This window comes from Notechis scutatus, chromosome 3 (assembly GCF_049901735.1).
Source record: "Notechis scutatus isolate UNSWTSFEM ecotype Mainland chromosome 3, rNotScu1.2, whole genome shotgun sequence".
Taxonomy (NCBI): domain Eukaryota; kingdom Metazoa; phylum Chordata; class Lepidosauria; order Squamata; family Elapidae; genus Notechis; species Notechis scutatus.
In genome coordinates, this window is record NC_142011.1 from 108,017,802 (window position 1) to 108,035,606 (window position 17,805).

General features: G+C 37.9%; 1 protein-coding gene across 3 annotated transcripts in view; it reads left to right on the top strand.

Moving 5' to 3' along the window:
• Window positions 1-17,805, top strand: part of RC3H1 (ring finger and CCCH-type domains 1) — a 68,874-nt gene that overhangs the window by 4,310 nt on the left and 46,759 nt on the right. For 2 of the 3 annotated variants that reach the window (XM_026669174.2, XM_087960912.1), the window contains exons 2-3: window positions 16,441-16,805; window positions 17,367-17,487. In XM_026669174.2, the coding sequence (XP_026524959.1) occupies window positions 16,575-16,805; window positions 17,367-17,487 (352 nt within the window). In that variant the 5' untranslated portion in view covers window positions 16,441-16,574. Of the gene's footprint in view, window positions 1-3,212; window positions 3,301-16,440; window positions 16,806-17,366; window positions 17,488-17,805 lie in introns of those variants that run through there. The other variant, XM_087960911.1, reaches the window with a different exon arrangement.

A 17,805-nucleotide genomic window follows, 5' to 3' on the forward strand; every position in this document is an offset into this window, starting at 1 on the left:
TTCCACTTAGTAATTTCTTTAGATTCATGCACTGATCTTTTGAACTTCCTGTGAGCTTCTGAATTTCCTACTAAAGATTCTATAAAGAAAAAAAAAACATCCATTTTACCACCAAGAACAAAACACAAGATGGCTGAATAGGCAATTTACAGTGAGGAAAGTTTGTTTTCATCAATTCTTTCCCTATCAGTTGTTTATTTAAATGATCTTATTTTTACTCATCTTTCTAACTTAAAAAGAGTTATATGATTTGGCTGAGGGAATTGCTCCAGATAGAAGTAGCCTCAGCTTGATATGCTTGTGTTATAGGCAGGAAATATTTTATTTTGAGAACTGAACATAAGACTCCTTTGGCCATGATACAAATTTTTAAACAATATCTCTTTACTTAATTATGAGGGTCAATGGATACCATATAAAAGTGTCATGGGGGCTATGTTGAATGCCTGTCTATTAAGTTTGACATTGGGGAAAAATAGTCACTGATCCACCTGGGTTTTTTAATTATTATTATAATTACTGTTTACGTCTCACAGATACTTACATTTTACAACTAGATGGTCAATGCTCTACTTGTATATCTTTGCTTTTCAATTTACATAAAACGTTAATCTACCTGATGGAGAACATGGCTTAACTTCAAGTTCTCTAAAAAGGTATTTAACAATATGATTCTTAAATTTTATGCACAACTCAATGTAATTCTAATGCAGCTTGACATGATCTCAAGTATCAAAATAATTAGCAATGTTACATTTTTCTTAAAAAAAATAAATTCCTGGTCCGTTTCCTGTGAAGCTCTGTTGTAATGGTGGTTACATCCATGTGTAAACCAGATTGTTTAGATCAAGGGTGTCAAACTCAAGGCTTGGGGCCCAAATCCAGCTCACAGGGTGCTTAGATCTGGCCTGCGGGGCTGCCCTGGAAACAGTGAAGGACCAGCCGATGATGCCTCTGCCAGCAAAAATTAAGCTAATTTTTGTTGGCAGAGGGTTGCAGGAGGCCGTCACAGCCAAAAATGGAGCTTCGGAGCCCGTTTTCACTGGCAGAGCGCTTTGGACACCACAAACACCCCAACATGAGTAATGTTGAGCTGGCCACACCTACCCTGGCCATGCCGCCCCCTGAGGTCAAACACAACCCTGATGCAGCCCGCAATGAAATCGAGTTTGACACCCCTGGTTTAGATTATTCTGGTTCTAAATAAGTACTTTGAGCCTATGGCTCTTTCTCTGTAAATGGCTTTAACTTGTTTGAATAGAACCTTACTCCCATAATTTAATACAGGCCTTTGATTCATTCCTCCTCAATTTGCCAGGCCTTCTAAGTCACTATTCTGGTTTATTTGGGGAGCATTTGTCAGTACACTGCATGTTCCTCCTAATTGATAGATATGGGCAACTATTTCTTTACTTGCAAAATTGTCTTTAGGATTAAGTTTCCTAGTTTAATGTAGGGCAGCATTAGCCTGATTCTGATAAAACTAGGTTTTGATTGCTCTTTTTGCAAATTGGCCAAGATGTGACAAATTGCCCATTGCTTTTCTTATCTTTATCAGGGAAAACTACATGTTACATGGGTATGACTATGGCTAATAAGATTGTCTACTTTACTAAAACTAAGAATTATGTAAATTAAAAAGCATTATTTCAAATAATGGGATATAATAATGATGGCAAACAGATTTGTATCTATTGGCCGCTCTGGTGATTGCCTTGGCCCATGGAAGATCATTACTTGAAATGTGGGAGGAGAAAATTGTGAAGACTGTAAATTAACAAATAAAATTCAAGGAAAAAAATAGACATACTGGGTTTAGAGGTACCGTATTTGCCGGCGTATAAGATGACTTTTTTGCCCTGAAAAACATGCCTCCAAGTGGGGGGGTCTTATACGCCGGCAAATACGTTGTTGTCACTCGGTGCAAGAGCGACGGGGGCGGAGCTCCGCAACTTGCGAAGCCCCTTCAAGCCCAGCCGGAGTCTCTCTTCCTCCTCCTCCCCCCCACCCACCCTCCGCCCGGCTCGGGCCGCTTGCGGAGGCCAATCTGGAGGTGGGGCAGGGGTGGAGCGGGAGGGTCTCTGGCGGGCCCGCTTCGCCCAGCCAGCCCCGAGCCGCGTAATGGCCTGGGGAGTGGGGGGGAGAAGGTGGTGGGGGTGGACTGTGGCGCCCCTCCTTCTGGGCAGCGGGGCGGGGCCGGCAATTTGCTCCTCCCGCTTCTCCTTCCCTCTTTGAAAGACCGGGAGGGCTGTGCTTGGGGCGGGGGGTATCCTCGGGAAGTTCCTGATGGGACCCCGCTGGGCAGGGCCACCCAGCTCCCAAGCTGCTTTCCAGGGTCCCCTTGGGAAGAAAAGGGTCCGTGGGCGGTGGAAGAAGGCGAGGGACCTCCTCCCGCCCCTGTCCCGTCCCGTCCCTCCTCTTGTCCCCTCCTCCCTCCCCGCTTAAGAGAGAAAGATCCGCCTCCCGGCACCGAGCTGCCACCCAGTGCCGCGTCTCCGGCCAGCGCACGCTTGCGACTTGGGAACCGGCCAAGCGACTTTAAAACCGAGCGGAGGCCAGAGATAGCCGGAATTACCCTCCACACCACACACACACACACACACACACACACAGAGAGAGAGAGAGAGTTGGCAGCTGTCCATCCCCCACCCTTGGAGTCCCGATGGCGCGCACGCGGGGGCTGTTTAAGGGAGGAGGCCTTTCACTTTCCCCCGGGCGAGAGGGGGCAGGCGCGTCACTTTCACTTGCAGGCAGCAGCGCGGCCTCTCCTTTCCCTTCCCACCCACCCACCCACTCCGCTCGTGTGAGCGGACCGGCAGGCTCCAGGCTTTGCCCCCATCCCTCACCTCCTTCCACCCCCCCCCCAGTGGCAGAAACTTCGCCACACGTGGGGACGAGTGGAGGGGGTGGGAGAGCAGCGATGCCGCTCAAAGCTGAGAAAGCGCCATCCTTGCTTTTGCGCTTAGGGAAGAGTTCGTGTTTTTAGTTTTTTTGTTTTTCTCCCAGGAATGGGATGCTGCACGTGCGATTTTGTAAGTTTGGGGGGTCGTCTTATACGGCGAGTATATAACAAACTATATTTTGAGTGGAAATGTTGGGGGCTCGTCTTATACGCCCAGTCGTCTTATACGCCGGCAAATACGGTACTATGAACGACAGAGCAAATGAAAGAATCAGCTATGAGTTTTGTGAAAATTGTGCTTTTTTCCCAGAAGAAAAAAAAAATTCTGTTAGATGAATGATATCAGATAAGAAAAGTAATTGGGCTGCTTGACCCAACATGAATGGGAATAGTGACTGGTAAGTATCTACTTAGAAAAATACCTATTACTTTCAAATACATAGTTTAAATATAAATCTGTTATGGAAAAGGAATTAATCAAAAAGCATCATTGGTCTGATTGTGATGAAAATTGGGAAAAAATTAATAAAGATACAAACAAAATGAGTTTCTGAATGTAGAATAGACCAATATTTTATTGTTGCTATAGTTACAATGAAAAATACTGATGGGGAATAAAACAGAAAAATGTGATAGAAATGAGATTTTAAAAACAAGAAAATAATGCTCCTGTATGAAATATTGTGCATCTGTTTGAAGAGTCATGTCAGACATAATGAGATGTGAATATAAAGAAAGAAAACATGGAAATTGTTTGGAACTAACTAAAAATAATCAAATTACAAAATGCCATTTTAGCATTTGAAGTTACATAGTAGGACATAAAAATGAAGATGCCTCTGGTGTGATAAAGAGGTTGTAGGTTTGGAAAAGTACATAAAGTAAAGAAATGGGAAAAAAAGATAGATGCTACTGGCTGGTGTGATAAAGAGGTTGTCGGTTAGGAACGGTTCCTTATCCGTCCTTTCCTCCTTTCCCTTCCCTTCATCCTTTATTTCTTTCCTCTTTTCCTTTACTCATTTTCTTTCTTTTTCTTTCCTTTCCTCCTTTCCTGTCCTTTCCTTCTTTATTCCTTTCCTACTTTCCCTTTCCTTCCTCCTTTCCCTTCCTTTCCTTTTCTCCTTTCCCTTCCCTTCCTCCTTTCCTTTCCCTTCCTTTCCTTTCCCCTTTCCATTCCTTTTAATTAGCCATCATCTGTCTGTCTAATCTACCTATCTATCTATCTATCTATCTATCTATCTATCTACCTACCTACCTATCTACCTATCTATCTATCTATCTATCTATCTATCTAAAGTGTTGTAAGATACAAGCCTCCAACTGTTGTCCCAAAGGTGTTTTTTTTTCCAGAAGGCAACTGGACTTTCTGGTTTTTCATTGAAAATGTTTTGCTTCTCTCCAAGGAGCTTCTTCAGCTCTGACTGTTTGGAAACGTAGTTTGCATCCTTTTAGAGAGTCGTTGAGGCAACATGAAGATTTGTCTGTGTCCTCGGGTCACCTGAGTGGTGCAAATGGCTGTGGAGTTACTAAGGTAACAGAATGTGAGGCAGCTGGCAGTTGGAACAGAGTTTTTTTCACGTGGGGAGAGGGAGTAGAACTCCTTAGCATCAGAGTGTGTTAATTACTGCATTAAGAAATACTAATGATCTGATGGTCATTTTGAAAAAATCCTTTCTTAGTGAGCACCTAGAAGCCAAGAGGAACATACGTGCCAAATTTCAAGTTTGTAGGCTTTACGGTTCTGGAGATTTTGTGATGTTGCGTGAGTGGTATTTCGCTTTTATAAATATATAAAAGGATGGATTGATGGATTTAAAAGTTGCAGAGAATGTAATCAAAGAGCAATAAAAATTTAAAGAGGAAGAAAAAATGCCAAATAATTTTAATGGAAATGGAATACAGGTGGTCCTCAACTTAAAACAGTTCATTTAGTGACTGAAGTTACAATACCCTGAAAAAAGTTACTTATGACCATTTTTCACACCTATGACTGTTGCAACATCCTCATGGTCAGGTGATCAAAATTCAGAAGATTGGCACCTGACTCCTATTTATGACAGCTGTGGTGTCTCAGGTTCATGTGATCCTTTTTGCGACCTTCTGACAAGCAAAATCAATGGGAAAGCCATATTCACTTAACAACCATGTTACTAACAATTGCAGTGATTCACTTTACAACTGTGGCAAGAAAGGTCATAAAATGGGGCAAAAGTTGCTTTAAAATGTTTTGCTTGGCAACAGAAGTTTTGGGCTCAATTATGGTTGTAAGTTGAGGGCTGCCTGTATTGTTTTAGAAGTGAAAAAGTCTAACCAAAAGCTTCCAATAAACTTAGTTGCATTGTTGGGACATGCAATTATTGGATTATGTTGATGCATTGAAAAATGAACTTGAAACAAATATTAAAATGTAGTATCCAAGGAAAAATAATAAAAAACCATAAATACTCTGAGAATGTTTTAAAAAGCTAAGGAGATCATTGATTAATTCTCCTTGGGAAGGCATATGGCAGAGTTCTGATTCTTAATCTTTTCAGTGAACAAAACTTTTGAAGTGCTGTATAGTTTTATGCAGTTTATGGGGTGCATAGATCAAGTCACCTTCTTTACTAGATATTTGAGAAATCTGTGAGAATGGAAGCAAAAATTGTATTGATGCCTTTGATCTTTGGAGCGGAAAATATTCCATGAATATTTTCGGAAGCAAATATAACAAATAACAATGGTAATCAAACAAATCACTCAAGGCACAAATTAGCAGGTTCAAGTTATTATACTTCATGTACATTATGAGAAGACTTAGTGCTCTGGAGAATTTTACAAATTACAATGCTGAGAAAGGTGGAAGGAAAGAGAGAAAGGACAATCAGCAAGGTATATCAATTCAATTACAGTGGCAATAGGTGCATTATTGGAATATCTGAAGGATCAGATTCAGAACATATCATTTTAGGAAATAAATCTACGTGGTTATTAAAGAGTTGACATTGCCTTAATATAATATCCATCCTCAATGACCCATTCTCATAGCATGCAATTTATTTTTTTCTTAACATATTTACCATACCAACTCAAATTTCCATGTTCCTTTTAACATATCAACATACCAACTCTTACTTCCTTGTACCCTTTTCAACTTTAGTTCCCTGAAATGTTATCTATTCTATGAACATTTCTAAATTTTGACATTCTCCATCTATTTTCTCATCTTTGGTAAACAATAAATAAAAGTAAACTAATTTATCTACTTGCACTAGATTTTGCCAGTTGTTTAAAACTGTTCACTGTATTTTCCATGTTACATCCAACAAAGATCATGGAGGTAGGACCAATGTTCTTTGTTGCATTATAGAAGCTTAATTTGCTGCAAGTTATACAGATTTTCAGCCTAAGAACAGTATCAACTGCACAAAAAAGTACGAACACTTTATAATTGCTATACACTTCTAATGTTGAAAGCATTCCTTATAAATTTATTCATACAGTAAATATATTAAACAACCAAAGGAAAATCAGATGTTCTTCTCAATACTGAACTCTGTGCTCTATAACAAACCACTAAATTTGTTACATATGATTTACTTTCTTCATATACCATTCTTACCCTCTTTGGAAACTACCTTCACCTCCATATTTACTTATTCAAGTCCTATTCATATTAATATAGAATTTCTCTATATCAATAAATGTACAATAAAGTTTCATTTTCTGATCTTTGTTGATATACATAGTTTCTGGCATCTGAATACTCTTTCCAAAGACTTAATGCGATTGATAGTCTGTGGCAGTGGTGGCTAACCTTTTTGGGTTCCTGTGCCAAAAATTGCGAGCGCACTGGCACGCGTGCCAGCACCCAGCATGCAGTATGCACCCCACACCCCATGCGCATGTGCGCACAATCCCCACCCCCACCCCATTACCTGCAATGCGCGTCACAGCTGATTTTTCAGCTGGTTTGAGGTCTTTTTCAGCCTCCCAGAGGCTTGGAAAAACCCTAAGCAAGGATTCTCATAATCTGTAATTCCTGTAATCTCATAATCCTGTAATTCCGGAAGTGACAAAACGGGCCTATAATTCGGCCTGAGAAGCCTTGCAGGGGCTTTTTCCAAGCCTCTGGGAGGCTGAAAAAGGCCTTGAACTAACCGAAAAAAATCAGCTGTGAGGCACACACATGCCCATGCCCAGTGAGGTAAGCTTGCCTGTGGCTTGCATGCTAGCACAAATAGTTCTGCAGGTTCGCCATCACAGGTCTATGGTATATTTCTTGATTTCAGGATTCTTTTCTCCTGATAATTGATCCTAAATCACTATCTACCACTTCAATATTTTTATTATTAGTGCTAAAGCTGGTTGTTGTACCTGTTGTCATTGGTTTGGTCTTCTTCAGGTTAAAATTTTAATCCCATTATTTCACTGTGCTCTGACTTTCATTACTGTAGCTCATACATCATTTGCATTTTCACCCATTCTTTATTTTAGATCTCATAGCAAATCCTTAACCTTATAATTATTTTTCCTTTCATTCAGAATTGAAGGTAAACTCACTGGATGAAGATTTTTCAAACCTGTCATTTCAAAGGTCTCTAATAGCTTTAAAATGATTAATAGGTAATTTCCTGAAGTGATTAGAAAGTGAGATTTCACAACTGTTGCAAGCAAGATGGTTATTCACCAATACACAAGAACCGAAAAAGGTAAACAATGGTGTTGAATTGCCATTTGCCTGACAGTCCAAACATTTTGGAAATAGTTTTGTAACCTTTTCCAGTATAGTAAAGTATCAAAAACATCAATAACCATTTTTTTAGTCCAGCCATGACAAGTTTCCATAAGCCTGTGTTGTAAAGCTCAGACTTTGATAGTAAATACCCCAAATTCTATTCTTTAAATGAGGCTGGACCTCCCACACTTAAAACTGATTATCATTCTATTGATTGGAACAACTGGCTCTCTTCCCTTTCAAATGAACTGATAGCTTTGCATCATTTTCTTCAATGGCTCATATTTAATTCATTTCCTTTTAGTTTGGGATTTGTGTGAACAGATCCATTTTAGGTAGCATTTATGTAGAAACGGGACTGCAAATCACAAGTACTACTCTATATACAATATTTCAATAGGATCTGTATATATTATAAACTAAGAGGACTGATTCAAAGGATTTAAATATATTTACTTTTTTTTAAAAAAACCGTATGTTACCTTTCAGGACAAATGTTCTTATAGGATGGCATATGAAACATTTAAAATGAAAACCTTAAATTTAAGGATTAAAATGTGCTGTATATAATATGTATAGGTAGTCCTCAATTTAGAACAATTTATTCAGTGACTGTTCATAGCTTAGCAAAGAGACTGAAGTTACGACCATTACAGTGTCCCTGCAGTCATGTGATCAAAATTTGGGCACTTGGCAGTCCATCTGCATTTATGACTGTAGGGGCACTTCAGCTCCTCCTACCCACGTATCTTCCCCATCTATGCCCTTTTGACTCCCTGCACTCTGTTTCCTGATGCCCCAGCTGAGGTACACCATCTTTTTTCTCCTGCTTTTGACCAAGCATGCGCAGCCTGGCCTTTTGCTAGGCAGCTGCTGGCTATACCAGGCTTTTCCCCCCAGATTGCACACGCTGGTTTTCTTACGAGACCTGGGGAAGATGGTTTCACATTTGCAGCAGCTGCCTCGTAAAGGGCCAGGGTGGGTCCACCTCATCAGCAGCGGGAGCAAGAAAACAGCAAAGGCCAGCTGGAGTGACAGAGAGCAGGGCAGCAAGCATCCTGATGTTCAGGGTGTGAGGGCGGCTGGGATAGGTCTTCATGGGGGGGCCCTTTGCACTGTGCTGCTGGTCCACACTGGGACTGGGCTTCTCATGCCCTGTGGTTCAGCGGCTTCTTGCAGCCTCAGAGCCACAACGCTCCTTTGTACAACAGTATTATCATTTTGCTACTACCTAGTGCCATCTGGATTCTTCAGCCCAAATATGACAATCTGTGTTAAAACAGTATAAAATAAATACATAAAACTGTAGGTCTTAGTCTCTCTTCCATCTAACACCACAAACTGAAACATCTACTCATTTCATGAGGGTATCTGATTTGATTTGGGATTCAAGTCAGAAGCAAGATTCAAAAAGCTAAAGCATGCAAGCCTGGAAATTTATAAATGGCTGTAATTTTTGCTTATTTTTGTATCAGAATGCTAACATTTCTAGATATGGTATGCTGTCTAAGAAAATGAAGCCTAATCAATTTCTAAACGGTAAATGCAGTTTTGGGAGCTAAACTGATTTTATATGAAGAACAATTAAAACTCTGGTAATCAGTATGCATCTGCTGCACATATAAACTTACTGATACGTTGCTGTGAGCTTTATATTAAACTTGGTTCATAGTCATGGACTTGTTTCTTATATGAATTTTCATTTATGGAGCAAAGAAATATACTGTACAAGATTTGTTTCCCATTATACCCATGGAACAGTGAAAATTAAGGAGACTAAACAGTGACTTGCTCAAGCTCACTTAGAAACTGGATCCAAATATATTATTATGATCTCACTTCTTGAACCTTTAGCCCACACATAATTCAAAAACCGCTCCTGTGGGATTGTTTTAGAAAGGCAGAAATACAACTTGGTGTCTTATTTTTTAAAATGTCTTTTTTCAAAATGCTTTACATTCACAATTATATAGTATGCCTTACATACCTCACTTTGAGAGGGAATAGTAAAGACATTAAATAAAAAAATGCAAATAACTATACACAAAAGGTTGCAGGGAAAGGTTATTTTTATTTTGTGTATGCATGATCTAAGAATAAGAATCTGTTAGAATCATGTAGATGATAGCTTACCATAATTGATAAAATGTCAATCCAACATACCTTGCAACACATTGTTAATGTTTCTGTTTATGTCCATTGCATATAGCAGTAATGGATCATAGTTAAGTCATTATGAGGCAGTTATGTTGGGCTTTGTTCTTATTGGCCAATCTTCTGACTTGTATGTGGTACTTATTTGAATAGCCAGCCCTATATAAGAATACATCAAGGGACAGGACATTGGCATTTTCAGGCAGGCAGGCAGGGAGTTTGGGTGTATGAGCTTAAATTCAAGCAATGGCTGCTACCACCTGGAGAAGCAGGAAAAAGAGACAGATATACCGGAGGCAAAGAAACAGGGCTCAGTATAGACAGAGAAAGCCTAGGGTGGAAAAAAGAAATGCAAGACATGTAAAACGTGGCTATGGAAAGAAAATCTCTAGAAAACCTCCCAGGAAATTGCAGAAGATGAAGCTTGACAGTGTCCGAATGACCAATGAGGCACAAAATATTCTGCATTTTTGTGTGCATGACCTCTACAAGAAGGTGTCCTTGGCAGCTGAGCGATTGAGAAAGAAGAAGCGTCATGTCTCTATTACTGTCTCAGATGTAAGAAATGCCCTGAAAAAAATCATGCCAAAGAAGTATGACAGAAAGTCTGTATCCTCCATGTCGTGCAACTGCCATTAGAAAATAATCTCTTTTCTCTCCTATAATAGACTTAGAAATGAAGGAATAAAAAGGAAGGGGGGAAATCACCAGTCTGAGATAAAATCGAATGCTTTGCCTGCCTGAAAAAAACAGTACATTCAAATTTCCAAGCAATCCTGTCACCTACCTTTTATTACTAGATCAACATCATTGCTAGTAATGAATTCAAGGATAAACACAATCTAGCAAGTTGATTATCGTAATGCTGTTGTGCTGAATTAGAGAGATAACTTCCCATTGTCAGAGGAAGATTACTTCCAAAAGTTGTGGAATACCAAGGACTCTGATCAGCCTTATGGAGCATGTGAGATGTACCCTGAAGGGAGATCTATTCCCTTTTTCAATAAAACAGGATTTGTGCAGGATAATACATCTTAGTATGTGTCTTTTATATTGGGGTAATGATGACATGTTTGTCAGGCTGTGTTTGCATATCATTCAGTCTCCAGAACTTATAACTTTGATCTCTGGCAGTGTTCTGAATGAAATCACTAAGTTGAAATTGTCTATGACTGCTGTCTTTGTAGAATTTATAGAATGCAATATACTGTATGTCATTTTGCTGTTAAATTTATCTATTACTATAGTTTTGATTGTTTTTTTTAAATGTGGTAGAAAAGATGCTTTTATGCCATTCTGTTTGAGAGACTTTTATCCAAGTACATGTTCAGATTGATACATTTATTCAGCAAATATATTTTAAATATTGATCAGATGATAAATGTTATATTTGAAGCGTTTGTCCCTTCTCCAGCTTTCCCACCATATCTTCCATGAGACAAAACCACTGCAGATATATGGTTTTGAATTTGAAGCATTTACAATTTGAATGCTTCATGTGTGCTAAGCAAATTATTTTTTTAGGTGTCATATGTGAAAATTTGATATTAATATTTTAAAATTTATAAATTATAGATTCAAAAGTATCTGATTTGAGATCTAAAAAATATTTTGGTTTGTCTCAAAGTAGTACTCCAAAACAGATTATAAAGAGTTTCACTTTGTCCCTAAAAGGTTTATTCTTAAGTATTTTACCCTTTTCTGCAGTATGTACCATCTTTTGTTTATTTCTCATCCTTCAAAGCACAAAATACTGTAAAAAAGAGTACAAAAGTTTCGTCTTAGCCCTTTGGGTGTCAGTAGTTGAGAGAAAAAAGCAAATAGACCTGAGGAGCTGAGAAAGACTGGAGAGGTGAAATTATAAGGAAAAGGAACAATTGAAAGTAGAACTTTGAAATTGCCTGATAAGTTAATTATAAATTGAAACATTGTTTTAAAAAAATAACCCATTGTTATAATGAACCAGATTGTTTGAGAAATACGTGGAAGCATATATTTCACTAGAAGTGGTAGAAGCAGGTAAGCTTTCAAAATAGCTGCTTCTGAGATTCAGGAAATCAGTAGCCATGAGAGACAATGGAGAGCAAAACAAGACATCTAAAAGCATATGGTGAAAAACAAACTTGGAATAATCTTTATGTTGTGATGGTGCTGAATGACTGGTACTTAACGACTGATTCCCAAAATTCCAGCTGTCTCAATGCCCATGCACCCACATGATCATGAATCATGCACCTGGCAACCAGTTTGCACTTAACGATTGTTAAGCATCCCACAGTCACATAATCACCATTTGCAACCTTCCCTGCCAACTTTCCACAAGTAGTAATGGGAAGAAGGTTGCAAGTCAGTCTTGTAAATCCCCCTAGTCTTTCTTTACTCCCATTGGTCCTTGGCTTTCCTGTGCTTCTGCTGCATCACATCATCCATCCAGCCTCTGCTCTCATGCAGTCAGCACCAGGCCTCCTATGCTTTTTCCAAAATCATGCACTGCCATCCCCAGCCTTCCCAGAGCTTCCCCTGGCGTTTCTCACCCCTTTGCAGTAATCCTGCATTCCTTATCTTGAACTTCCACCACTTCCCACTTAATGACCAATACATTGTAGGTTATGACAGCAACTGGGACTTTTGGAATTGTTGTCACTAAGTCATACAGAGATGTGATGCTTTATGACTGTATCCTTTAGCAATGGCATTCTATGGTATTGTTACATTACATATCATTTCTTACCTGTGTCTTAACTAAATGATCCTACTGTTCTAAATACATGCAAATTTAAAAACCATGCACGTTATTCGGGATTTTTATGTACAATAAGTCCTAACTTATGGCTAGTCTTTTAACGACTAATTGAAGTTGACAGCTTGGAAAGGATATTTTATAGTCTGTAAAACTCTTCCTGCCATCGTGCCACCCTTCCTTCCCCCATAGTCTCATGATCAATAGCACTTTTATAATGCTTTATAGTGCTTTACAGCCCTCTCTAAGTGGTTTACAGAGCCAGCATATTGCCCCCAGCTTGGCAACTTGTTCACACTTAGGATCAGTTGTCAAGTGCCCTGATCACATTTACAATATTCTCTGGCAGCTTCCCAAGAAAGTCAGTGGGGAAGCTGGCAGGGAAGCTTGCAAGCTGCTGTGGCCTGCTGAAGGTTTTCCCCTTCCCATGTGTGGGGCATATTGTAAATTCAACAACATTACCAAAACAGAATAAAAGATGGTAGCAACAGGTCAAATTGGGTTCTCTGAAAAAGCTCAATCTTCAGAATCTTGTGAAACTTGAAGTAGAGATTTTGATATGGATAGGGTTATATTTTCCTGAAGAATTAGCTGAAGAATTATACTATGTCTGTATTCCTAGATGGAAATAGGTTGGCCATGAAACATTGATAGGCAGTCACATTAACCCCTTAAAAAGCTAGAATGTAAGTGATTATATTTGCCATTCTATGTGATATGTACATTTGGGAATAGCATAGTGTATTTGCATATGATCTTAAGAATTACTTTTTCTATTGTTTCATTTTTTTATGACAAACAAAGGAAATAATAGATATAGCAAACAAATTTGAAGTGTTTTTTGCAAAGTACATTTTATTTTGTAATTTGTAAGGTTTTCCTCTTATTTGCCTTCCTCTTCTACTTGGTTTGTTCAACTAACCAGCCTGAAATGAAACATTCTTTTTCCTTCTAATTGTAAGCATTGCGTGCAGAACTCCGCAAAAAAGAAACATCTCATATTTTATTATCGAAGTTGGCAGTGAGACCTCCACATCGCTACACTATCTATAGTATGACTATGTGGTAGTCATTCATCCCATTTTAAAAAGCTTTTAACTTACCTATATTTATTTTTTTAACGACTAAAATGGTAATAATGAAAGAACCACATGAGTTTTGCTGGACATTCTCTATGATTGTGGTCTAGGGAGAAAATGTTAGCAACATGGCAGCTACATATAAGACTACAAACAATTGGTCTATTTGAAGAATGAGAGTGATAACTGAGCATTTAGCTAGAAAAAAGGTTTCAGTGTTTTGAGATAGATGAATGGATTTGTAGATGGTATCCATTTGTACGTATACAGAGAAAAGTATAAGGTGATGTCATATTCTGAATGTTTGTCTAGCAGTGTTGTGTGGTATGTTATGTGGGGTGGTTTCTCCTACTTTTTATTATTTAGAAGAACAAGACAAGAATATCCGCTTTCACTCTTGCTTTTTAATATCTGAGTGAAACCTTTGGTTTGTGCTATTAGACAACATAGAAAGGTCTGAGGAGAAGTACATAAATCAGTTGAACAGATTGGTTTTGTTTAATGTTCTTTCGTTTATTTCTAAACTTCACACTATTATCCCAGTGTTGATGCTAATGAGCAAAATTAGCAAAATAGGAGAATATTCTCGCCCAAATCAGAATTGATGCTAATAGGTAAAAATTGGATTACCCATCCATTGGAATATTAATTCTGTATTTGAATCAAATCCATCCAATATTTAGGTATGTATATACCAAAGTATATTTCTCAATAATATACTGTAATATAAATAAAATTTTGAGCAGTTTATTCAGATATTGATAGATGGGAATTATTAAACCTTTGGGGAAAGGTAACCCCCTCAAAATGCATATTATTCCCAGATTAATTTGCATTCTGAGATGAATTCTAGTTATATATCTGGAAAATATTTTCAGAAAATAAATTTTTTGTTTAGAACATTTCTATGGTATTCTTTGTTTCTAAGAATATCTTTACCCAAAAAGCAACCATCAATTAATGAGGAAAGATTTGTTTTTCCAGATCTAGAACTACATCATCACACTTACCTATTGTCAGTTATTACGTTCTGGAAGCCAGCAATTGTCTTAATTTTCCAATTTGTGCAATTTTTGAATATATATATCACTTTTGGCTGGATGGATAGCATTAAGATCTATACATACTAAAACTACTATCTCTGGAAACAATTACATCAGTTAGAAAGTTATGGAAAATGATGTCTAATAAAAGTGATTTGACACTCCTAACCTAGAACTTGCTCTGCTTCCCACTTAAAGCTCCTTGCATGTAGAGTTATGACAGCAACTGGGATTGCCAGAATTACTGCCACATAATATTGCAGTCACATGACATCGTGTGTTTTACGACTGCATCACTTAGCAAAGGAAATTCTGGTCCCAATAGGACTACCTGTATGGAAAAAAGTTGAGTGCAGTGGGATAAGGTGGTGCAGTAAAATAATTTATAGGACCAAGAATGAATGTGGACTAAATGAATATAGACTGAAAGCAAAAGTGGGTGACCAATATGAAAGAAGTATATTGACATGGTTTGATCATATTGTACACAAAATAAATATATATAAAAAAAGAGTGAATATATGTAGAGGAAGGTGAAAGTCAAACAAATTAGAGGTTAGATGAGGTAAGATTGAGAAATTTAAAGAACCCAACGCATTGAATAAAGAGTGGTTTTGAAATATAAAAAGAGTAACAATATGTCATTTATTAATTAATGACTAAAAGTTCACTTTAAGTATTATTTAGTTCCAACATAATTGCATTGTTTATTAGAATGAAAGTACCACTTTTTAAGTATTGTCAATGCACTTTAAAAATGAAATTTTATTACTAAATTGTACTCTGAAAAATGTGAATTCTGCAACTTGAGTAAATTATATTACAAGTTGTTCTTGTTTGGGACCAGCAACTCATTTGTTAAGCAAAGAAGTTGCTAGGTGGAACCACAACTGTGCTCAGTTTTCCATGCTTTACAGACCTCCAAAAGTTGTAAATGTGAGAATTGGTCATAGAGTTATATTTTCATTACCGTCATAACTGCAAATGGTCACTAAACGATGCAGTTGTTAAACAAGGTTGCACTGTACTTTGCTGCCCCGTGTCATCCACAGCTGACCTTCGCAGTCTTCTGCTGCTGCAGACAAGGCACACAAAAGGCCTTGCCTTTTGGGAAGCAGTTACTAACCATAGGCGACATCAGGAAGAAGGCCTTGCATGATCAGTAGCTGCCTTGCAAAGGACCAGGCTAGGCACGCCTATTCAGCACTGGGAGGAAGAAGTCAAGCAAAGTCAGTTGGAGGTTGCAGAGTAGAAGGAGATAGGGCAGAGATTGGGTGGGGGGGGGGGGAGATAAGAGGTGTGAGGAGTTGAAGGGCACCCTGGTCATAAATGCGGGTGGGCTGACAAGTACCCAAATGTTGATAATGTGACCAAAGGGGCACCGCAGCAGCCATAACTTCAAGGACTGACCATGAATACAGCTTAGTGCTGTCATATCTTAGAATTAGAAAATTTCTAATAAAATTTTATTAGAAAATAAACCATTATCTGACATAGCATGTAGTTTGCATACATTTTAGTGTGGCTTAATAAAAATCAGGGAGGCAAATTTATAACTATTTTCTTTTATAAAAAAAAAGCTAATGGGATAGTTTTCTTGTAAAAAGATTGAGCAATGTAAAGTAAGTAATCATTATACTTTCCTCAGCACATAATTTTTTTATTAATCATGAGAAAGCAATAAAACTCATTGTACTGTGTACACCACTTATTCTGTCAGGTATAAAATAGATGAATTATTTTTCAGTAATATTTCACATAAACTCTCCAACAGCTAATTTTATTTTTTTCTGTTTACTTTTTAGGTTATATTTCACACTATGTGCTGACTGTCTGTACTTACAGAAACTATTTAAAAACAGTTTTTTTTTTTTCAAAATAAATTTGATTCCAGTGGAATCTGCTTTAGATTTTGTCTTGTGAAGTAACTCCTGAAGCAATGCCTGTACAAGCTCCACAATGGACGGATTTTCTCTCCTGCCCTATTTGCACACAAACATTCGACGAAACGATCCGGAAACCCATCAGTCTAGGTTGTGGCCACACAGTCTGCAAGATGTGCCTGAACAAGCTCCATCGGAAAGCATGTCCTTTCGACCAGACCACTATCAATACAGACATAGAACATCTTCCTGTGAACTCAGCTTTGCTGCAGCTTGTGGGTGCTCAAGTAAGGGAATGTTTCCTTAGTCTCCTGCTTTAGATTTTTTTTTAACTAGTTGACATTTTTTTCATCAAATAAGCAACTGTATTTTTAAAAAAAAAACTCAGAAAAAGCAAATAATGAAATGAACAAATGTAACAAACCGTAACATTTTCAAATATATAAACCATCACCAGGCTATGGAAAGAGTTTCCTAAAGTCCCAAAGTTTCATTGTAGGGTGCCTAGGCAAGCAATTAATAGTTTTACCATGTGAAATAATGTGAAATCCATATGAAAAAGATTTGTTTAAATTGTACATCATTAACCAATCTGCTGTTGGGCATCCAGCAAGCTTGTTTTGTAGTTTTGAAAACAATGTGTTCTCCCTTGAATGTATTTGTGTATAAATAGTATGGAATCACATATTTTTTCTTTATGTTAGAATACCTACTTCTTCAGGCTAGGAATGGACAGTTAATGAAAAGTGAGGAACTGCACATAAATTTGGTAGAAATAGGTGGGAGCAACAAAAACATAAAAGTAGCCATTTCTTAACATATTTGTAATATTCTTACATTTTCTACAGATGCCAGAACAGCAACCAATAACTCTACGCAGTGGTGCTGAAGATACTAAACATTATGAGGAAGCCAGGAAATGTGTGGAAGAACTAGCATTATACCTTAAACCACTCAGCAGTGCAAGAGGTGAATCATGCTTGTCATCCTTTTGTCATGTTTTAATATAACAACATGTGTAAAGAATGTCGAATTAAGAAAACAAGTGCCAAAGCAAGTAGTCTTGAAAAAAATGTTTAAAAAAAACACCCTACCATGCTTTTTTTCCCACCTCCCTTCACCTTTTATGGTATTATGTGGTATTTATGGCACTTGGTGTCCTGAAAGGAACCAGTTTACTTCCAACTGGAGGGAATTGTATTATTGTTTCACAGCAGTTAATATGAACATGAACAAAATTTCAAGGCAGAAGAAATTGTGCCTTGAAGAAATTCTGAAGAATAATGT